The following is a 24,068-nucleotide window of genomic DNA, read 5'->3' on the forward strand; positions in this document are numbered from 1 at the left end:
GATTGCTTCATTATTGAAGACTGTAGCGTGATTACAACAGACAGACAGACGGACAGACGGACATGGTTATATCGTCTTAGAATTTCTCCCTGATCAAGAATATATATACTTTATATAGTCGGAAATCGATATTTCGATGTGTTACAAACGGAATGACAAACTTATTATACCCCCGTCACCATTCTATGGTGGTGGGTATAAAAAATTGTATAGATATAAAATTTTGATAAAATTATCTATAGAAATAAAATTTTGACAAAATTTTCAATATAAATATAATTTTCGACAGAAACAAATTAGAAAAAATTTTATAGAGATAAAATTTTGAGAAAAGTTTCTTTAGAAATAAAATTTAAAAAAAAATCTACAGAAATAAATTTTGAAAAAAGTCTATAGAAATAAAATTTTGAAATAAAAATTGAAAAATTTTTCTATAGAAATAAAACTTTTAGAAAAATTTCTATAGAAACAAATTAAAAAAAAAATGAATAGAAATATAATTTTGAGAAAATTTTCTATAAAAATAAAATTTTGAAAAAAAAAATCTATAGAAATAAAATTTTGAAAAAATGTTCTATACGAATAAAATTTTGAGATAATTTGCTATAGAAATGAAATTTGAAGAACATTTTCTATAGAAATAAAATTTTGAGAAAATTTTCTATATATATAAAATTTTGAGAAAATTTTCTGTAGAAATAAAATTTTGATAAAATTCTCTATAGAAATAAAAATTTTGAGAAAATTTTCTGTAGAAAAAAATTGTGAGAAAAATTTTCTATAAAAATAAAATTGTGAGAAAATTTTTTATAGAAATAAAATTTTGAGAAAATTTTCCATATATATAAATAAAATATTGAGAAAATTTTCTGTAGAAATAAAATTTTGATATAATTCTCTATAGAAATAAAAATTTTGAGAAAATTTTGTGTAGAAATAAAATTTTAAGACAATATTCTATAGAAATAAAATTGGTAGATATTTTTTTCTATAGGAATAAAATTTATAGAAAATAATTTATATTTCAATATGTTCAAAAAATTTAATTTTCGTGTTCTTTCATACCAAAGTCCACTGTGAGTAAGTTCTCTCTTTTTGTAGAAGTAGACATGTGCACTTGTTGGTGCAAACTAAAATCGTTAATACATATAAAATTCGACACAATTACAATAATAGAAGGGATCATTGATTCATTAAAAAAATATATATTTTTCATACTAACCACTAAATTTTTAAAAAATTTTTAATTTTGTAGATTGTGGTAAAATTTTCTTTAAATGTTGGTAGATTTTTTTTGGTACGAGTGGCAACCGTGCTGCCAACTACTAAGAATTCCCAACACGCCGAAATCATTCGTATACGATGTCTAAATCTCATCACTATTGAGAGTTGTACTATGCCAAGTTACTAAATTAAATAGTCGTTAGAGTGTCTTTACTAGGCATCTATATTGTGTTACGATAGCGCCTTTTTTATCTATTTTGTTTGTGTCAAACAAACATAGTGGCAGCCCTTTTGGTTCACTAAGACTATATAGTCCCCCAGCAAAACATATTTCAGCAGTAAAATTTAGTTGCGCTTTTTGGTATACAATAATATTGTTATTGAAATGAACAATTATATCAGCGCTATGTTGAAGCTGCTATAAATCGGGACATCGCTCACAAAAATCAGCGCTAATTCGGTTGTTTTGTAAGCAGTTGGTACTGCCTCTCTCCCTTACAATCCTGCTGAAATAGTGCTCCATTTTTGCTGGGCCATTATGCTAACACAAGTGGTGAACTTCTCTCTTATCAATAGATGCTGCCTGATTCTATGTTTAGCTCAAGGAGAAGGGATCACCTTTTTTATAACCGAGCGTGAACGGCGTTTCACATTAAGGTAAAAAGTTTTGCAACGCTCAGAAATGTAATCAGCATTATTGAGAGAGGATAATCCACGCCTGAAAAACTTTTTGCTGTTTGGTTCAAATTAAGATTGACATACCAATAATTGCACCACGGTGGCTCCCAACTAAACTAAAACATGTTTTAGTGTAATCGAACTTAAATGTCATTTCAACAAACAGAAACTGCTTCCCTTTTTCTAGTAGATTTTACTGCTGTGTCTACAAACAAATTGGACTAAGAAGTATTTTTTTGTTTATATTGGATATTTGATATTATGTTTTGAACATATGTCCTAAGCGGTATCCATTTATTCGGAATATGTCGATGGAAATGAGCTTTAACCTCATTTTAGTCAAATATTTGTTTGTATTAAAGGGAGTAAACTCCCTATATGCCATATACCACTGTATCAAAAGACTTTATATTTATTATTAAAAAATATTTATTTAAATTTTTTCTTTCAAAATATTTATTTAATAATCCAACATAAAAAAATAATAAAAAAACAAATAATTCATATTTCATAAGGAATACGACTTATAAAATTTTTTTCCACAGACACTTTATGGAATAGAACACAAAAGACTTCATATTTATTATTTAATAACATTTATTTATTAATAATTAAACATAAAAAAATATTTTTTCTAAGAAATAGAACTTTTCAACATAGTTTTCAATGAACACTTTGTAGAGTTGAACACAAATTATGCCCTTTTGTTGTAACAATACGAAATATCCATATTTTTTATGGATGGTTATTTTTTTCAATGAATGGTTGGTAACATCAAGTGTAGAAACCAAATAAGATAATCTTTAAAATATAATTTTAAATTACGGGTTAGTTTCTTTTTATCAAAAAAAAAAAAACATATTACTAATGAAAACTAAAGTTGAGACTACAAAAACAAACTAAAGATAGGGTTTTTTCTTTATCACATCACGTTTTACCTGATTTACAGTAATTTAGATCTTATTGCCTGAATATATCCATTACGATAGAATATTTTCTCATCATCTTCTTCTTTCCAATGTCGTTGCGGTCGTAAATCTCTAAATGGATTCTTATGAAGTTTAAAAATACGTTCAATTTTAATTTTTAATTTTTCACCTTCGGAAGCTTTTAAAAGGGCAGCAAAATCAAATAGAGCTTCCTGTTTAGTGAACGAAGTAAAGACAATAGGTGTATCAAATGTTTGTAAAATTTCTATAAGACCTCTAAACCATGTGTCATTTGTAATCGATAATTTTGAGAACTGATCCAAATTTGATGATAACTGGACGGAGGAATTTTTATTCAATTCAGATGTTGGATTCAGTTCTGCAACACCATTGTTGTTTGCTATTCCATTTCCTTCTGCGTGCGTATTCAAATTCGATGACTGTGCGGATGAGCTGGTGCAATTAGAAAATTCAGAAAAACCACAATTGAAAGCAATAACTAATTGTGCTTTGACTTTGTAATACTGGCAGTATTGTTGAAATAGTCCTTTAAAACAATAAAAGTTTACGATTCGTTCGCTATCCTATAATGAGAAAAAATATAGACAAAATAGTATAGTGATAAAGTCACTAATCCTAATGAATTATATTTGATTGGATTGTTTTCTAATGAATTCTTTGGGGGAAATTTTAAGATGTTTATTAATAGAAATAAAATTTTGACAAAATTTTCTATAGCAATAAAATTTGACAACATTTTCTATAGAAATAAAATTTTGACAAATTTTTCTATAGCAATAAAATTTTGACAAAAATTTCTATAGAAATAAAATTTTTACAACATTTTCTATAGAAAAAAATGTTGACTAAATTTTCTATGGAAATAAAATTTTGACAAAATTTTCTATAGAAATAAAATTTGACAAATTTTCTATAGAAATAAAATTTGACAAATTTTCTATAGAAACTAAATTTTGACTAAATTTTCTATAGAAATAAAATTTTCAATAACATTTTGACAACATTTTCTATAGCAATAAAATGTTGACAAAATTTTCTATATAAATAGAAAATAAAATTGTGACAAAAATGTCTATAGAAATATATATAGTGATAAATAAATCCTAATGAATTATATTTGTTTGGATGGTTTTTTTGAGGAATTCTTTGTGGGAAATTTTAAGATGTTTATTAATCTTAAAATATGACAAAATTTAATTTCTATAGAAATAAAATGTTGACAAAATTTTCTATAGCAATAAAATTTTGATAAAATTATCTATAGCAATAAAATGTTGACAAAATTTTCTATACCCGTGTAAAAATTGGAGGATCCAATCCTATCTAATAATATCAAATTGGATCTAATTGGATCTGTTCAGACATTGGTTCAGACATAATTAGATATGCTATATATGGTGCTAGATCTGGTTAGATATAATTGCAGATCTCATCATATATAGTATATCTAATTATATCTGGCATATCTAATAATATATGCTTGGATAGGACCATATATAGCACTATATCTAATAAGATATGGTAGATATAACATCATATCTGACTATATATGAGGTTAAATACGGTCCAAAATATAATAAAAAAAATCATGAACAAGTTAAAAAGATTTTTGAAATACACGTCTAAGCCTCAATGTCATTATGTCAAATGTCAACGCCGTCAGGGGCATCACTTCTAAACAAATTTAACGCCAGACTAGCTGAGAAAATTAAGAAATATAATATAATTGTTTTAAATGTGTTCCTTTGTTAAAGTGTATATCGTTTCCTTTATTGCGGAGATTATGTAGGTAAGTAGATTGTATTTGTTATTTCCTTAGTAGTCATTTTCATATTGTTTTACTATTTTCTAGATTTGGAAAAAAAGGAAACCTCAGTGGTGTACTGGTTAACATGCCCGCCTTGCATTCAAAAGGTCACGGGTTCAATCCCAGTTCCGACCAACAAAGATTCTCTAAGTTGTTTCAGCGCAACGTGAAATGCCGATAGGACTCGATTATAGCAAGGAGGTCCCATGTTATTGAGCTAATTATTGAATCGAGCAGCAGTAAGCGATAAGTGAGATGTTGATCACTGTGATGTCATGATGGTCTGAATAGTTTGTATGAGCCTAAAATAACAGCCTATCGCTATACCTAACCGAATCCCGAATACACTTTAAATGTGAGTATTAAAAGCAACATAAAATTATATGGCAATTTTTATTGCAACTTAAAGAAGAATGATTCAAAACAATACTAATACTTGCTTACATAGTTCAATATATTCCCATATTTGTTTATTCCTATATTTGTTTAATAATTGTTTTTTTACTTAATTTCATTGCAGATTGCCTTAACGCTGTAATACTTTAGTCGCGTGTCTAAGTCCAAAGCAGAAGAAACAAACGAAAAAACCCTTGGACAACACTCTAACTCAACTGTCAATACTCTTAAATAGCTTTGATGGATCAATTTAAATTAAACATATTTATTATGCACATACTTTTTGTCTGTATTATTAAATAAAACAATTGATCTCATTTTATATACAAATTATGGGCTTTTATGTGTTGAAAGATCTCGAAAGATACAATTGTATCAAATAATATACAATTATATCAAATTAGATCTGATTAGATGTGTCTCATTTTTGAGATCTGATCAGATCCAATTTCATAGTATTTAGATCTGACCAGATATAACCATTTTTCGGATCTGCTCAGATCTGACCATATCTTGGCTCAGATCTAACCATATCAAATCAGATCCCCCAATTTTTACACGGGCAGAAATAAAATTTTGACAAAATTTTCTATAGCAATAAAATTTTGACAAAATTTTCTATAGAAATAAAATTTTGACAAAATTTTCTATAGGAATATATATAGTGATAAATAAATCCTAATGAATTATATTTGTTTGGATGGTTTTTTGAGGAATTCTTTTTGGGAAATTTTAAGATGTTTATTAATCTTAAAATATGACAAAATTTTATTTCTATAGAAATTCAATTTTGATAAAATTATCTAAAGCAATAAAATTTTGACAAAATTTTCGATAGCAATACAATTTTGACAAAATTTTCTATAGAAAATAATGGAAATATGGAAATAAAATTTTGACAAAATTTTCTATAGCAATAAAATTTTGTCAAAAATTTCTATAGAAATAAAATTTTGACAAAATTTTCTATAGAAAAAAAATTTTGACAAAATTTTTTAAAGAAATAAAATTTTGACAAAATTTTCTATAGAAATAAAATTTGACAAAATTTTCTATAGAAATAAAATTTTGACAACATTTTCTATAGAAATAAAATTTTGATAAAATTTTCTGAAAATAAAATTTTGAAAAATTTTCTATAGAAATAAAATTTTGACAAAAGTGAAAATTTTCTTTAGAAATAAAATTTTCTATAGAAATAAAATTTTGATAAAATGTTGACAAAATTTTCTATAGAAATAAAATTTTAACAAAATTTTCTATAGAAATAAAATTTTGACAAAATTTTCTATAGAAATAAAATTTTGACAAAATTTTCTTTAGAAATAAAATTTTGACAAAATTTTCTATAGAAATAAAACCTTTAATTCAATTAATTGTCACTATTAGTTGATGAAAGGAAATGGAAGTTGTTGTTGTTGTTGTAGCCCTTTGGAGTTGGTATTTTCGATTTTTTCGAGAAATAAGCATACTCCAAATGGGGGTTTGCAGTCCTTGGACAGGGTTGAAAACCCTGTGTCCGCCCCGGGCCGTAGACCCGACTGCAACGATGGCGGAGGAAATGGAAGTTGTTTGACTTGTTGAATATAACCCCCATACTATGTTGCAGTGTATGATGAAAGCTTACCTTATAGTCAAACTGAAAACATCGATTCGGTGTAGCATCGACTAGTTCAGGTCCAATAAAATACAAATCCAATGTTTTTATTTGAGGATACTGATGAAAAAAGAACTTGCAATGGGCTTGAGTAAACCATAACGAGGCTTCCACCGATGATCCCACAATGAATATAATAAAATTACTGCTATCATATGCATCCATATCCATGTAAGAGAGAATATAGCAAATGGTGAAAATGCAACTGAAACTTGCAGCATAAGCAAATAATTGGTAGCCATCCTTGTTGTGTGTTGGCTGTAATGGTAGTTTACATTGAAAGGCTCTCTCAAAGGTTTCCACCAAATCAATTTCATGCAAATTGCCAACACTTTGTTTGAGTGGCATTTCGTAGTCTTTTGGTAGTGGAAATGCTTTATATGGTGTATAATACAAGGTCAAAACTCCACATAATTTACTGTGTTCTTCTGCGTGCTTTTTCATATGTTTTTCTGAGCAGTAAGCCTGTCCCTTACAATGAGGACATATTACATTGACGGATTTAAAGCCAAAACATATGGGACAATAGGCAGGATATGATGTTATTTCCTCCTCATGAGACTCTAATGGTCTTTCTAATGTGCTTTTAATGAGATATTTCATTTGTGTAATGGTTAACTCCATATCGACATTGGATGCTGGGGGTTTTGAGGTTATCATTAAAGGATGGGATATTTTTAGAGCCTTTTTCATGGCCATCACAGCTCTACAAAATTCCTTATGTATTTGCCAATCTAACTTTTGATGATTTTTGCCACAGTATTTGACCAAATTACAACCTGTACATACTGAGAAATTTGTTGGATTTTCGGATAATATCGAATCGTGTGCAGAGGCTGGACAAGCCTTTAACATAAGACATACGTTACAAGTATGTGGTGAAAATAAGTTTTGCGCCATATTATTCGATGAAGTGCATAAGCGATCTAGCCAAGTAGAAAGAAATGAAAATTTTAGTTTTTTTCCCCAGATTCAGTTGTTTGGTATTCGAAAATTTTAGGTTTCAAAAATACATACTCTACAATGCTCTTTAACCCTTAATGCCCACTGTATCTTTTAAGATACAACAAGAAAAATTTTGAAGATTTTGACCAAATTCTATGAAATCAATTTTATTGAATTTAAAACATCATAACGTTATTTTTAAAAATATGTTTTTTTTTTCGGAAAATGTGTAGTACTTCTGAGTAATCTCTAGCCAAGTTAAAACTTCTGGAGGTGCTCATTAGGACTCGTCTCCCATAATCCAGCAAATTAATATAGAATATAATGCACACTTGTCCCCACTTGTTCCCCTCCAACTATGATATACTTTAATTTTTATAGAAATAAAATTTTAACAACATTTCTATAGAAATACAATTTAGACAAAATTTTCTATAGAAAAACATTTTGACAAAATTTCCTATAGAAACAAATTTTGACAAAATTTCCTATAGAAACAAATTTTGAAAAAATTTCCTATAGAAACAAATTTTGACAAAATTTTTTATAGAAAAATATTGACAAAATTTTTTATAGAAAAATATTGACAAAATTTTTTTATAGAAAAAATTTTGAAAAAAAGATTCCATAGAAAAAAAAATTTGAAAAAATTTCTGTAGAAAAAAATTTATAGAAAAAAAATGCTGACAAAATTTTCTATAGAAAAAAATTTTGGCAAAATTTTCCATAGAAATACAATTTGGACAAAGGTTTCTAGAGAAATAAAATTTTAAGAAAATTTTCTATAGAAGAAAATTTTGACAAACTGGAAATTTTCGACTCAAAAATTAAAAATTTTACTAGAAGGGCGTAGCCCCAACACAACCCCCCATCCCAAACCTACAGCTTTGCCACATCAGTGTACGTGCTGTTTCGTCAGTATTTTTGCGAGAAGGTGCATAGCGGGGAGCCTTCTCCGTTTGCTGTTGGTCCGAGCCGGGATAGAGAAAAACCCCGGACCATGCTTCTGTTCAGTCTGCCGAAAAAGCAACCTTTTAAGAATGCCACTATAATTTGGGCGTTAGGACAATTAGGGAAGAATTAATGTAATCCTAGAGTTACAACTTTTAGCCGAATGTCTTATGCTAGAAAATGGGAGCCACTGTGGTGAAATGGTTAGCATGCCTGCCTTGCATGCACAGGGTCGTGGATTCAAACCCAGTTTCGACCAAAGACGAAAAAGTTTTTCAGTGGTGTATTATCCCACCACAGTAAAGCTGGTGATATTTCTGAGTATTTCAAAGCTTCTCTAAGTGGTTTCACTGCAATGTAGAACGCCGTTAGGACTCGGTTATAAAAAGGAGGTCCCTTGTCATTGAGCTTAACATAGAATCGGGCAGCACTCAGTGATAAGATCACCACTGTGGTATCACAATGGACTGAAGAGTCTATGTGAGCCTGAAGGAATAAATAAATAAAAATAAATAAATAAATATCGGGCTGACACTATATCTAACCTATGCTAGAAAATAAGACTTTTTGAGTTGACACAAGTTGTGCAAAGAACAGGATTTATTTTGTACTTTCAGATCGGCGCCTTAAGTTGGAAGACTAAGAACATCAGTGAATGAATAAAATATTAACATTGGCATTATAAGATTAGAGAATTAATAAAAATGTAATATCTTACCCTATATACACGATATAATTAGCTTTTAGTGACAATTTACCGGCTTCCTCAAAGTTAATTACTTTGTGCAAATTTATTTATGCTCGCTCGTTGGGAGCAAAAACAATAGTTGGGAGATTGTTGATTGTTTAATGCCAAACCTACGCAACAATGGTGCCGTTAATCACAATTGCCTTTATTAGGTGAGTCAGTTGTTATTGTGATTATCCGTCAACCATATGTATTGGTTATTGTGAATGAACAGCTGTAATCGTTGGTCAACAAATTGGCCGGAGTAATGTCATTCGTTATTTAATTCTAATATTTAATAGTTGTTTTTTGTTTTGCGATAAAATATGTGGCGCAATTTTATAGTAGCCTTTGAGAGATCCTTGGTATTAGTATCTAAACCAATACTAACACAAAACTCCAATGGGCATTGCCATTTAAAGTATACATGCAACAATCGACGTTGGTTGGCCTTATCGTCCGCACAGCGAAATGAGGTGGAAACAGTGACACCACCAGGCGGCACAGCAGCTGAAGGTGATGCCGAATATATAGTCCCTTACAAGGCGGAATATGAAAGATCACAATCGGCAGAAGTGCTTTTGGAGGCATTGCGATTACGGTTTCCCTTGAAAGAGTCCGAAACGGAATTGATTATGAACGATGCTATGGTGGTTAAAAATTACAGAAAAAAATCACTTTTATTGGTTATAGATCTCTTGATAGCCGAAGGTATTGAAAAACATAATTTTGTGGAATACCCATGGATTATGACATTGGAGAAGAGTAAGTAAGGTTTATTTTTTTGGCCCATAGTATTTGATGATAACACTGTGTCGTGTCGATTCATTCCCTCAGGACTGATAATAGAAAAAATAGACATTCTAAAGGCGCTAAGAGGATTTCAAAATTTAAATGATTTTGTACCATTTTTAAGGCTAAAAGTACCAAGATTACGTAAATTGATTTCTAATCTAAATAAAGAGGCCTCCAATATTGAACATGAAAATCGCGTAAATTATATTTCAAAAAAGCTCGATGTGCCCATCAGCACTGTGACAAAATACTTGGCAAAACGTTTATTTGTATTGGAAATGCCTTTGGCTATGTTTAAGGCAAATTTGGAAATTATGTTGAAATACAATGTGGAGTCACAAAATATACTCAAGGATCTATGGGCTTTTCGTTATGCCCCACGCTCAGTTGAGACAAGACTTAAACGTGCTAGATCGGCCAAAAAAGATAAAATAATGCCTTGGATGGTTAGGTGTCCAGAATCCATATTACAAAAGTAAGTTGACGTCATTGAAATGCATAATTCTTCGAGTTATTGAACTTTTTCCCTTAAATTATAGATCCTTGCAAATTACATTGGACGATTTGAAGGTTTTAGGTGACCGTACCACAGCTGAGTATATAGCCGATCGTTTGGGTTTCACCCCGGAAGAGGCCCAATGCATAATGAATCGCCATCCTCAGGTGAATAAAGTAAGAGTAACAAAAATCAAAGAGGTTTTAGATTATCTACTGGAAGAAGCCAAATTTGCCCGTTTTGAAGTAGCCCAGGTGCCTCGGATTTTGTGTCATAGTTTGGAAACAACCAAACAACGCATTAACGAACTAAAGGAACATGGATGTAGACCTTCGAGTTTGGTAATTGTTTGCCGTAGCAAAAGGGAGTATAATAAATTTTTGAATTCGTGGATAGAGAATTATAATCCTAAGAAAAATAAGAATGTTGAGAGTAATGAAGACGCAAAGGCGGAAAGTTGAGACAATAAAAGAAACTTTAAATAATAATTATCAGATTCGAGTGGTGTAAAAAAAAGTAAAATCATGAAGCTATATCTGTGGTCACAACCCTTAACAGCCTAACTCGAGTTAGGACACAATTGAGATATTAGCACCATCGTATTCAGCGTATCTAAATTTATTTGCTCTAAATTTTTCATGTTTGTATCTCTTCTAGGAAGGCAATTAATCCTAATCCAAAAAACACCTTCTCCTGATTTTCAGTGAAGATTCAAAACTTTAAACTCCTGTACTGAAAATATTGAAAAACAGACTTTGGCTGTTATGGGTTGTGACCACAGATATGTCGTGTAGCCCACGAGGAGGAAATTTTTTGGGGATTTGATGCAAAAGGTCATTAGTTCAATAGTTCATGGTATTCATCAGGTAAGTTTGATTGACTATAAAATTCTTTGATTTGAATTCTCAGGAATAACAAAGAACAAGAAAACAATGGGCTTTGTTGGCGAACTCGGTAAGGAATTGGGTGATCTCGATTACGGAATATGAATTTATTATGCTCTTACTCATTGCTGAGAAAATATCGAAGACCGATTTAACCTTCATACAGGGATATCTATCGAACGGTATCTAAAGCGAGATAGAGAAAACGCCAAAACAACGCAAAAATGTTGACAGAATATCAGCAAGCTTCTGCTCTGGCGGAATTATGAACACTGAGTTGTGTGACTTAATAACCAACATTAATTCAGTAGTAAAAGCCCGCGTAAACGTTCGATTCTCGTAGCAATGGATCTGTCTGTCTAAAGCGTTTGATACTGTGCACCACACCAAATTCTTAAGGGATATTATAGAAACCTCCCACCCTAATACTCATAAGAGATGGTTTACGTGGCAGAAGATTCTCTTCCACCACCAAATGTTAATCTGAAAAGGAGCTTTAAGTGAGGATTAATGACTACCTGTACATAGGAATCTGAATCTTTCGGCCCCGAAGTCGACAGCAAACATTTTCACATCGTGGTCCAAAGAAGTGAGCCAAGAGCCAGAACATTCCCACATACAAGAACTCAAAGCATGCTAAAAAACCATTTGATGGCATTGGCTGTCAAAATTTTGTCAAAATGTAATTTCTATAGAAAATGTTGTCAAAATTTTATTTCTATAGAAAATTTTGTCAAAATGTAAATTCTATAGAAAATTTTATAAAAATTTCATTTCTGTCGCAAATTTTGTCAAAATTTTATTTCTGTAGAAAATTTTGTCAAAATTTTATTTCTATAGAAAATTTTGTCAAAATTTTATTTCTATCGGAAATTTTGTCACAATTTTATTTCTATAAAAAATTTTGTCAACATTTTATTTCTATAGAATATTTTGTCAAAATTTAATTTCTATAGAAAATTTTGCCAAAATTTTATTTCTATAGAAAATTTTGTCAAAATGTAATTTCTATAGAAAATTTTGTCAAAATTTTATTTCTATAGAAAATTTTGTCAAAATTTTATTTCTATAGAAAATTTTGTCAAAATTTTATTTCTATAGAAAATTTTGTCAAAATTTTATTTCTATAGAAAATTTTGTCAACATTTTATTTCTATAGAAAATTTTGTCAAAATTTTATTTCTATAGAAAATTTTGTCAAAATTTTATTTCTATAGAAAATTTTGTCAAAATTTTATTTCTATAGAAAATTTTGTCAAAATTTTATTTCTATAGAAAATTTTGTCAAAATGTAATTTCTATAGAAAATTTTGTCAAAATTTTATTTCTATAGAAAATTTTGTCAGAATTTTAGTTCTATTGCAAATTTTGTCAAAATTTTATTTCTATTGCAAATTTTGTCAAAATTTTATTTCTATAGAAAATTTTGTCAAAATTTTATTTCTATAGAAAATTTTGTCAAAATTTTATTTCTATAGAAGATTTTGTGAAAATTTTATTTCTATAGAAAATTTTGCAAAATTTTATTTCTATAGAAAATTTTGTCAAAATTTTATTTCTATAGAAAATTTTGTCAAAATTTTATTTCTATAGAAAATTTTGTCAAAATTTTATTTCTATAGAAAATTTTGTCAAAATTTTATTTCTATAGAAAATTTTGTCAACATTTTATTTCTATAGAAAATTTTGTCAAAATTTTATTTCTATAGAAAATTTTGTCAAAATTTTATTTCTATAGAAAATTTTGTCAAAATTTTATTTCTATAGAAAATTTTGTCAAAATTTTATTTCTATAGAAAATTTTGTCAAAATTTTATTTCTATAGAAAATTTTGTCAAAATTTTATTTCTATAGAAAATTTTGTCAACATTTTATTTCTATAGAAAATTTTGTCAACATTTTATTTCTATAGAAAATTTTGTCAAAATTTTATTTCTATAGAAAATTTTGTCAAAATTTTATTTCTATAGAAAATTTTGTCAAAATTTTATTTCTATAGAAAATTTTGTCAAAATGTAATTTCTATAGAAAATTTTGTCAAAAATTTATTTCTATAGAAAATTTTGTCAAAATTTTATTTCTATAGAAAATTTTGTCAAAATTTTATTTCTATAGAAAATTTTGTCAAAATTTTATTTCTATAGAAAATTTTGTCAAAAATTTATTGCTATAAAAAATTTTGTCAAAATTTTATTTCTATAGAAAATTTTGTCAAAATTTTATTTCTATAGAAAATTTTGTCAAAATTTTATTTCTATAGAAAATTTTGTCAAAATTTTATTTCTATAGAAAATTTTGTCAAAATTTTATTTCTATAGAAAATTTTGTCAAAATTTTATTTCTATAGAAAATTTTGTCAAAATTTTATTTCTATAGAAAATTTTGTCAAAATTTTATTTCTATAGAAAATTTTGTCAAAATTTTATTTCTATAGAAAATTTTGTCAAAATTGTATTTCTATAGAAAATTTTGTCAACTTTTTATTTCTATAGATAATTTTTTCAAAAATTTTATTTCTATAGCAAATTTTGTCAAAATGTAATTTCTATAGAAAATTTTGTCAAAATTTTTATTTCTATAGAAAATTTTGTCAAAATTTTATTTCTATAGAAAATTTTATAAAAATTTTATTTCTATAGAAAATTTTGTCAAAATTTTATTTCTATAGAAAATTTTGTCAAAATTTTATTTCTGCAGAAAATTTCGTCAACATTTTATTTCTATAGAAAATTTTGTCAAAATTTTATTTCTTTAGAAAATTTTGTCAAAATTTTATTTCTATAGAAAATTTTGCCAAAATTTTATTTCTATAGAAAATTTTGCCAAAATTTTATTTCTATAGAAAATTTTGTCAAAATTTTTATTTCTATAGAAAATTTTGTCAAAATTTTATTTCTATAGAAAATTTTGTCAAAATTTTATTTCTATAGAAAATTTTGTCAAAATTTTATTTCTATAGAAAATTTTGTCAAAATGTTAGCAAATTTTTTTTTTTGATTTTAGATCGCGAGAAAAATAAAAAAAAAAACATTTTAATAAGATGTGTCATAAATATAGATTTTATTTTATATTATTTCCTTTCATTTAGATATTATATATGGTTTCCAATATATATGGGGGTTTATATATAGATTAGTGGAAATAAGTACATACATTTATGTATAACATTTGGTTGAATTCTTTTCTTTTAATTGTTACAAACCAAGACACTTATATTTGAGACATTCATTAGACGACTCATTTTATTATATAAAAAGGAACACAATACTATAAAAAACACATAAAAAATTACATTACTAAATTTAAAAATATACAGTATGTATAAAAAATAAACATTTGTGAATATATAAAGAATTCAGTCTATAGAGGGATTTAAAACAAAAAACAAGAGACTCTCCTATTTAGGATTTATTTAATCTTAAATTAATAATACACAGTAAATATAAATAAGTTTTGTTTTAAATTAAGCATCATATATGACTAAAGTAAAGCACTCATGGAGAAAACTATAATTAATGCACATTGTTTTAAAAGACATCGACAAAGAAAAAAAAACTTAATCTAAAATTGTGCTTATTTCCATTTCCATTTTCTTTTTATTTGTAAAATTGATAATGCACCTAACAAAGCTCTTTAACATACACACACAGGCTTACAATGAGTGAGGATTTTTTTTTAATCTTTGGATATCTAGATTTTCTGTAAATAATTACTAAACAAAATTGTACTTTTTGTGTGTCTTAATGCACCTTAACGTTTCTTATAAAAAGCTGTTTACGTGTAGACTTTACCCTATGTAGCACCTTTGGAAAATTTAATCCCTCAAGGCTTTGCGTCTTTCCCAAGCCACCTGCATAGACCAAATACTTAATGGTCTCATATAGCCTATGGAACGATAACGTTTCTCGCCATAAAATGCTTCGGGTGTTTCAAAATTCATGCCACACTTTTGGGAAATTGTCTCATAGAGACCACCAGCCGTTTTGAAACCTTCCTCAAACATTCCCTCTTGGATCATTGTGGCAGCCAATGCAAATGTAACTCCAGGCCATACTTCTTCGGCTTGTATACTGCTGGTATCAACGTGTCCTGGTTTTTCAGGATCTGCATTTGCTATGAATCCATTTGCTGCCCCTATTTCGCCATTATGAAAGCCCATCACATTGTTGTTGAAAATTTGTTTCAAAGCCGAGCGAACATTTTCCTTGGGATATATCTGGAATAAAAAAGGGGTGAAAATAAAATCATCGATAGGAATTTCAAATTGTAACAGAGAAATATTAAAAATTCAAATATAGATTTTTCCATAAAAATTAAACAATAGATTTTTTTCAAAATTTCAAAAAAATCGACATTTTGAGAAAATATATAATATAGAAATAAAATTTTGACAAAATTTTCTACAGAAATAAAATTTTGACAAAATTTTCTATAGAAATAAAATTTTGACAAAATTTTTTATAGAAATAAAATTTTGACAACATTTTCTATAGAAATAAAATTTTGACAAAATTTTCTATAGAAATAAAATTTTGACAAAATTTTCTATAGAAATAAAATTTTGACAAAATTTTCTATAGAAATGAAATTTTGACAAAATTTTCTATAGAAATAAAATTTTGACAAAATTTTGTAAGAAATCACATTTTGACAAAAGTTGGTAAAAAATCAAAGGTTAAAAAAGTTTTCTATAGAAATAAAATTTTGACCGAATTTTCTATAGAAATAAAATTTTGACAAAATTTTCTATAGAAATAAAATATTGAAAAAAAATTTTCTATAGAAATAAAATTTTGAAAAAATTTCCTCTAGAAATAAAATTTTGACAAAATTTTCTATAGAAATGGAATTTTGACAAAATTTTCTGTAGAAATAAAATTTTGACAAAATTTTTTATAGATATAAAATTTTGACAATTGTGACAAAATTTTCAATAGAAATAACATTTTGACAAAATTTTTTATAGAAATAACATTTTGACAAAATTTCCTATAGAAATAACATGTTGACAAAATTTCCTACAGAAATAACATTTTGACATAATTTTCTATAGAAATAAAATTTTGACAAAAGTTTGTAAGAAATCAAATTTTGACAAAATTTTCTATAGAAATAAAATTTTGAAAAAATTTTCTATAGAAATAAAATTTTGACAAAAGTTTGTAAGAAATCAAATTTGACAAAATTTTCTATAGAAATAAAATTTTGAAAAAATTTCCTCTAGAAAGAAAATTTTAAAAAAAATTCCTCTAGAAAGAAAATTTTGACAAAATTTTCTATAGAAATAAAATTTTGACAAAATTTTCTATAGAAATAAAATTTTGAGCGAATTTTCTATAGAAATAAAATGTTGACAAAATTTTTTATAGAAATAAAATATTGACAAAATTTTCTATAGAAATAAAATTTTGACAAAATTTTGTAAGAAATAAAATTTTGAAAAAATTTTGTATGGAAATAAAATTTTGATAAATTTTTCTATAGAAATAAAATTTTGACCGAATTTTCTATAGAAATAAAATTGTGACCGAATTTTCTCTAGATATAAAATTTTGACAAAATTTTCTATAGAAATAAAATTTTGAAAAAATTTCCTATAGAAAGAAAATTTTGACAAAATTTTCTGTAGAAATAAAAGTTTGACAAAATTTTGCTATGGAAATAAAATTTTGTGAAAAATTTTTATAGCAATAAAATGTTGACAAAATTTCCTATAGAAATAAATTGTCGACAAAATTTTCTATAGAAAGAAAATTTTGACAAAATTTTCTATAGAAATAAAAATTTTGACAAAATTTTCTATAGAAAAAAAATGTTGACCGAATTTTCTATAGAAATAAAATGGTGACGAAATGTTCTTCCTTAAGAATTGAAAATTTGAAATTTTGAAAATTACTAATATTTGGAAAAAAGAAGATTTTAAAGTATTGTAAAATAAACAGTTCACAAGTCAAAAAATTATTTTGATTACAGGCCGAGGTTTAAAAGTTCGAGACTGCAAGCAATAAAAAAATCAATTACTATGGGTGAAATAATTGAGCCATTTCAATATTAAAAATTTACTAAAAAGTTTTGGAACGTTCGAATTCGAATTTTAAGAATTTCCAAAAGCAACTATATCCAATAGTTAGTTTTTCAATTAAAATTTGAGTTGATTTAGAAAAAAAACTCAAAAGATTCATTGATTCAATTAAATTTTTAATCAAGAGAAAATTCAATTACAAAAATTTATTGAATTGAATTATTTTTTTTAATAGTGTGGGTTATTGATATTATCAAATCCGTAATTGAAATCTAAAGAATACCGAAATTACGTTTCACATACGATGTGGGTATACAATCTACAGTCGAGTTCAATCAGTGCAAATTTAAGCACATTTTTTGGTGTTTGATGTGTACTAACCTCATAATCGAAACCACAAGTTTTCAAATACCAATGACCACACAATTGATCAGCCATAATGGTGTCCTTATGACTATTACAAGTGTCGAAGCGATAATAGCTACCATTCCATAATTTTTCCTCAAGCGATCGCTTTCCTTTCTCCAATATATCCTGATAACGTATGCAATCGTTGGGTTGATCCAACAGTGTAGCCATCACTGACATGCTTTGCAAAGCAGCTAACCAAAGGCCAGAACAATAGGCGCTAAAAATGAAAAACAGTAAAAAATTATTCGAAAAAACGGGGGAATTTTCAAAAAAATCGAGACAAGCTTAAACATTTGAGAGTGCATTACCGTTGATGTCTCATTTGCACACTAATTTAAAAAAGTGGCATATTGTTTTTATTTCTTATATAGAAAACTTTCACAAAATTTTATTTCTATAGAAAATGTTCACAAAATTTTATTTCTATAGAAAAATTTGTAAAAATTTTATTTCTATAGAAAATATTGTCAAAATTTTATATATATAGAAAATTTTTGCAAAAATTTTCACAAAATTCTATTTCTATAGAAAATTTTGTTAAAATTTTAGTTCTATAGAAAATTTTGTTAAAATTTTATTTCTATAGAAAATTTTGTCAAAATTTTATTTCTATAGAAAATTTTGTCAACATTTTATTTCTATAGAAAATTTTGTCAAAATGTTATTTCTATAGAAAATTTTGTCAAAATCTTATTTCTATAGAAAATTTTGTCAAAATTTTATTTTACATAGAAAATTTTGTCAAAATTTTATTTTACATAGAAAATTTTGTCAAAATTTTATTTTTATAGAAAATTTTGTCAAATTTTTATTTTTATAGAAAATTTTGTCAAAATTTTATTTCTATAAAAAATTTTCACAAAATTTTATTTCTTTAGAAAATTTTCACAAAATTCTATTTCTATAGAAAATTTTGTTAACATTTTATTTCTATAGAAAACTTTGTCAAAATGTTATTTCTATAGAAAATATTGTCAAAATTTTATTTCTATAGAAAATTTTGTCAAATTTTTATTTCTATAGAAGATTTTGTCAAAATGTTATTTCTATAGAAAATTTTGTCAAAATTTTATTTCTATAGAAAATTTTGTCAAAATTTTATTTCTATAGAAAATTTTGTCAAAATTTTATTTCTATAAAAAATTTTGTCAAAATTTTATTTCTATAGAAAATTTTGGCAAAATTTAATTTCTAAAAAATTTTTTTAAAAAATTTTATTTCTATAGAAAATTTTGTGAAAATTTTATTTCTATAGAAAATTTTGTGAAAATTTTATTTCTATAGAAAATTTTGTGAAAATTTTATTTCTATAGAAAATTTTGTGAAAATTTTATCTATAGAAAATTTTGTCAAAATTTTATTTTACATAGAAAATTTTTTAAAAAATTGTATTTCTATAGAAAATTTGTAAAAAAAAATTATTTATATAGAAAATTTTGTCAAAATTTTATTTCTATAGAAAATTTTGGCAACGCCTTGGCCATCGTTATATTGTATTCTGAGCCTTACAACTATTTGTTGCGCTTACCTTGGTCCCTCCATCACCCATGAATCATAGGTCTGATCTGGCATTTTAGTATTTTCAATCAAACCATCATTATCTCGATCATATTCAATGGTTCTCTCCATTATGGCCTTACAAGAGGGATACATGGCTTTTAAATAGGCCATAGCATCCATGAGATAAACACGGCCATTGGTCTCATTTATATACATAGAAGCTGATTTGCGATTCTCTGGAAAAAATTGAAAAGAAAAAAAATGGAAAATAAAATTCATCCATAAATTTGAAATCACATTTTTTTTTAATTCTTCACCTACCTTTTTTATCCTCCACCGAATTCTTGCGTTTATTATCCTGTGTATACATTTCATACAAACTATCCTTATCGATGAATTCAATGGAACTAAATTTACTGGCATTATCTGCTTGCGCCTGGGCCAATTCATTCAGCACATAATAGTCACGATAGACTTGTAAAACAAATTTCGTATTTAGATCTTTCCATTCGTTGACATCATGGATGTTATAACAATTGATGAGTGTAAAAGGCTCCTCATCGGGATCACCCAAATCATGGGGTACACAATTTTTAACTTTACGCGGCATTATCTTGCCATCGTATAACATTTTACGAGTATCCGTAAGATCTGCTGCAATGGCATCCTTGAAGTCATATTGCAAGCTCACCTATATTTGGGTGGGGTTAGAATATGAAAAGAAATAAGTTAGAGGTTAGTGGGTATTAGGAATGAGAATTTTGTTAATGCAATCCTACCTGTAAGTTAGGCCACAAATGTGCTATGGCTGGCGAAGCATAAAAATGTACATCATAGGTGTTATACATGCGATATTCATGTCCCTCCAAATAACCAAAACGTCCATAAGCAATTCTAAAAAAATAAATATATTAAAAAATATATATTAATTCAAATAAAAACGATTTCATTCGATGAATGTGCCCAAAGAAATTACTAAAATGCCCTGCATACTCAAAGTCCAGACTTTGAGGAGCAAGGGTGTGTCACACAGAGCGATTTCCCTTTTCTCGCCAATAGCTAAGACACTTAAGGTACTACTCCACCCCAGCCTTGTGGAGGTGTAGAGGACTTAATCATCATTCAGTGGAGGACTCAATCAGCCCAAGCAGTGTCACAGAACGGCTTTCGTGGCGCTTGACCTATCTAAAATACTCTATAGAAATAAAATTTTAACAAAATTTTCTATAGAAATATAATTTTAACAAAATTTTCTATAGAAATAAAATTTTGACAAATTTTTTTGTAGAAATAAAATTTTGGAAAAATTTTCTATAGAAATAAAATTTTGACAACATTTTCTATGGAAATAAAATTTTGATAAAATTTTATATGGAAATAAAACTTTGACAAAATTTGCTATAGAAATAAAATTTAGAGAAAATTTTCTATAGAAATAAAATTTAGACAAAATATTCTATAGAAAAAAAAAATTAGAAAAAATTAAATTTTCTATAGAAAATTTAGACAAGATTTTTTGTACAAATAAAATGTTGACAAAATTTTCTATAGAAATAAATTGTTGACAAAAGTTTCTATAGAAATAAAATTTAGAGAAAAATTTTCAAAATTTTCTATAGAAATAAAATTTAGAGAAAAATTTGTATAGAAATAAAATTTAGACAAAATTTTTTGTAGAAATAAAATTTTGACAAAATTTTCTATAGAAATAATATTGTGACAAATTTTCGTAAAGAAATAATATTTTGACAAATTTTTCTATAGAAATAATATTTTGACAAATTTTTCTATAGAAATAAAATTTTGACAACATTTTCTATAGCAAATACTATTTTGACAAAATTTTCTATAGAAATAAAATTTTGCCAAAATTTCTAAAATAGTAAAATATTGACAAAATTTTCTACACTAACTCCGACACAAATTTCAAGCAAATCGGCTAAAAAAGAAATAAAATTTTGACAAAATTTTCTATAGAACTAAAAGTTTGACACAATATTCTAAAGAAATAAATTTTTGACACAATATTCTATAGAAATAAAATTTTGCCAAAATTTTCTATACAAATAAAAGTTTGACAAAAATTTTCTATAGAAATAAAATTTTGACAAAATTTTCTATAGAAATAAAATTTTGCCAAAATTTCTAAACAAGTAAAATATTGACAAAATTTTCTGTACAAACTCCGACACAAATTTCAAGCAAATAGGCTAAAAAAGAAATAAAATTTTGACAAAATTTTCTATAGAACTAAAAGTTTGACAAAATATTCTAAAGAAATTAATTTTTGACACAATATTCTATAGAAATAAAATTTTGCCAAAATTTTCTAAGAAATAAAAGTTTGCCAAAATTGTCTATAGAAATAAAAGTTTGACAAAATTTTCTACAGAAATAAAATTTAGACAAAATTTTCTATAGAAATAAAATTTTAACAAAATTTTGCCAAAATTTTCTATAGAAATAAAATTTTGACAAAATGTTCTATAGAAATAAAATTTTGACAACATTTTCTATAGAAGTAAAATTTTGACAAAATTTTCTATAGAAATAAAATTTTGACAAAATGTTCTATAGAAATAAAATTTTGACAACATTTTCTATAGAAGTAAAATTTTGACAAAATTTTCTATAGAAATAAAATTTTGACAAAATTTTCTATAAAATAAAATTTTGACAAAATTTTCTATAGAAATAAAATTTTGACAAAATTTTCTATAGAAATAAAATTTTGACAAAATTTTCTATAGAAATAAAATTTTGACAAAATTTTCTATAGAAATAAAATTTTGACAAAATTTTCTATAGAAATAAAATTTTGACAAAATTTTCTATAGAAATAAAATTTTGACAAAATTTTCTATAGAAATAAAATTTTGACAAAATTTTCTATAGAAATAAAATTTTGACAAAATTTTCTATAGAAATAAAATTTTGACAAAATTTTCTATAGAAATAAAATTTTGACAAAATTTTCTATAGAAATAAAATTTTGACAAAATTTTCTATAGAAATAAAATTTTGACAAAATTTTCTATAGAAATAAAATTTTGACAAAATTTTCTATAAAAATAAAATTTTGAAAAAATTTTCTATAGAAATAAAATATTGACAAAATTGTCTATAGATATAAAATTTTGACAAAATTTTCTATAAAAATAAAACTTTGACAAATTTTATATAGAAATAAAGTTTTGACAAAATTTTCTATAGAAATAACATTTTGACAATATTTTTTTGTTTGCTAAAGTTTTCTTTAAATTTTGGTAGATTATTTTGGGCTCGAGTGGCAACTGTGAACACTATCCCATTTTCCGCCTAGGAATTAGAAAAGATTTTAATTTGGCGACATGCCGCTATTCGCCACGGTATTCCGTCGCGGATTTTATATATACTAATAGTCTTTTATTTTCTTACCTGGGATCATTGTACTCCAACTCCTGACCCAAGGATGAGTCACATAGCAGCCACAGCGTACCGCCATCCGAAATAAAATAGAGTTGATTGAAGATAGCGCATTTATACCATCCTGGTAGGCCGCTATAAAATAACAAAACAAACAAAAATTAAAAAGTAAGTATTTGTGATTCCCACGCAAATTGTTGTTCAGCTTACTCATCATTAAGAATGGGCCTTTGCCAATTATCAATAAGCTTCTCCCAATTGCCATAATTTTTCAAAGCATATTCACAGATTTTTGGTCCCGAATCGCCTTTAGCACTAAAATATTTGGTATAGTAACGCTTGTGAGTTTTAAGCTTTTTGGGGAAATGTATGGTAGGCATATCCCAAGCCAAAGCAAATTCCAAATCATGTTGAGTTTTAGGTTTCAAAGAGACACGGGCACAAATTGCCACACCCAAATCGTTGGCTAAAATAAGGCGATTTATTAAAAGCAATGGCAAAATATTATCGACTAGTAGAATACTTACTTTTCAGAATTTCATCGGCTGCACCATCATTTAGTTGGCCTTGGTCCTTGAGTTGTTGCCACAACTGATCCCCACTTGCATTGGGATCGAATTTCAAGCAGCGTGTTATATTTATCTCGGGTAAAACCCGACAGGCCAAATTGTAAGAACAGGGCATATCAACGATCATCTGATTAATACTAACACCCTTAGCATTACCTTCAGAAAAGAGGGTAGAAGAGGCAGATCCTTCCGCATCTTGCTTTTTGTTACCAGTGCCATTCTTAAAGGTAAACGCTATGGAAACAGTACGTTCCTCATCGCACACATTCTCCACAGACCAAACAAATACCGCACATGGTAGACAGGATTCCTTATAGTCATGAGGTATAACAGGCGATATCTGACGACAAACCAAACGCACACCATATTCCGAAAGATCATATTCTGTCCAGGAGCGTGGATACAAACCTGTGTAATAACATTTTTCCTCGTCCAAATTGGATTGCCAACTACCCAAAGGTTGTTTGGCTCGATTATTACTGCAATGGTTTAAATTACATCGATCTCTTAGTACAGTTTGAGAACTATAGGTTATAGTGTGAGAGAAACATCATGTGAATGAGAATAACAAAGTGTTTTGCATTTGAAAAACCAAAACAAACCAATCAGAAAAAAGCCAGTGTTTCCGCATAATTTGTATAATTTCCATCC

General features: G+C 26.8%; 3 protein-coding genes and 1 long non-coding RNA gene across 7 annotated transcripts in view; 2 read left to right on the top strand and 2 right to left on the bottom strand.

The window, feature by feature from the left end:
• Positions 1-2,479: 2,479 nt before the first annotated feature.
• Positions 2,480-9,476, bottom strand: LOC142223837 (uncharacterized). The gene is made up of 3 exons (XM_075293675.1): positions 9,327-9,476; positions 6,683-7,638; positions 2,480-3,415 (listed from the first exon to the last, which is right to left on the bottom strand). Exons 2-3 carry the CDS (start codon positions 7,610-7,612, stop codon positions 2,846-2,848), a joined length of 1,500 nt encoding a protein of 499 aa, XP_075149790.1. The 5' UTR covers positions 7,613-7,638; positions 9,327-9,476; the 3' UTR covers positions 2,480-2,845.
• On the top strand, positions 4,954-5,385 carry LOC142223839 (uncharacterized). Its single transcript, XR_012718923.1, has 2 exons — positions 4,954-5,014; positions 5,180-5,385. It is a non-coding gene; the product is annotated as an uncharacterized LOC142223839 (long non-coding RNA).
• An 86-nt stretch (positions 9,477-9,562) lies between the features above and the next one.
• On the top strand, positions 9,563-11,114 carry mTTF (mitochondrial transcription termination factor). The gene is made up of 3 exons (XM_075293676.1): positions 9,563-10,100; positions 10,173-10,605; positions 10,670-11,114. The coding sequence occupies exons 1-3, from the start codon at positions 9,662-9,664 to the stop codon at positions 11,085-11,087; spliced, it is 1,290 nt and encodes a 429-aa protein (XP_075149791.1). The 5' UTR covers positions 9,563-9,661; the 3' UTR covers positions 11,088-11,114.
• Positions 11,115-14,720: 3,606 nt separating this feature from the next.
• The window catches only part of LOC142223840 (non-lysosomal glucosylceramidase), a 61,269-nt gene continuing 51,921 nt past the window's right edge, over positions 14,721-24,068 (bottom strand). For 3 of the 4 annotated variants that reach the window (XM_075293679.1, XM_075293678.1, XM_075293680.1), the window contains 8 exons: positions 23,376-23,941; positions 23,059-23,314; positions 22,861-22,983; positions 20,223-20,337; positions 19,765-20,134; positions 19,472-19,679; positions 17,914-18,160; positions 14,721-15,726 (listed from right to left, as the gene is read on the bottom strand). In XM_075293679.1, coding sequence (XP_075149794.1) covers positions 15,325-15,726; positions 17,914-18,160; positions 19,472-19,679; positions 19,765-20,134; positions 20,223-20,337; positions 22,861-22,983; positions 23,059-23,314; positions 23,376-23,941 — 2,287 coding nt within the window. In that variant the 3' untranslated portion in view covers positions 14,721-15,324. The remainder of the gene's footprint in view (positions 15,727-17,913; positions 18,161-19,471; positions 19,680-19,764; positions 20,135-20,222; positions 20,338-22,860; positions 22,984-23,058; positions 23,315-23,375; positions 23,942-24,068) is intronic. The other variant, XM_075293682.1, reaches the window with a different exon arrangement.

The sequence above is a fragment of the Haematobia irritans genome, chromosome 2 (assembly GCF_050003625.1).
Source record: "Haematobia irritans isolate KBUSLIRL chromosome 2, ASM5000362v1, whole genome shotgun sequence".
Lineage (NCBI taxonomy): Eukaryota > Metazoa > Arthropoda > Insecta > Diptera > Muscidae > Haematobia > Haematobia irritans.

Bases quoted from the DNA above. Each gene is read 5' to 3' on its own strand.
- LOC142223837 (XM_075293675.1), bottom strand. From the start codon at position 7,612: ATGGCGCAAAACTTATTTTCACCACATACTTGTAACGTATGTCTTATG. The intron at 3,416-6,682 runs GTAAGCTTTCAT...TTCTCATTATAG, and splicing joins GTTTTCAGTTTGACTATAAG to GATAGCGAACGAATCGTAAA.
- mTTF (XM_075293676.1), top strand. From the start codon at position 9,662: ATGTGGCGCAATTTTATAGTAGCCTTTGAGAGATCCTTGGTATTAGTA. The intron at 10,101-10,172 runs GTAAGTAAGGTT...TCATTCCCTCAG, and splicing joins GATTATGACATTGGAGAAGA to GACTGATAATAGAAAAAATA. The intron at 10,606-10,669 runs GTAAGTTGACGT...CTTAAATTATAG, and splicing joins CCAGAATCCATATTACAAAA to ATCCTTGCAAATTACATTGG.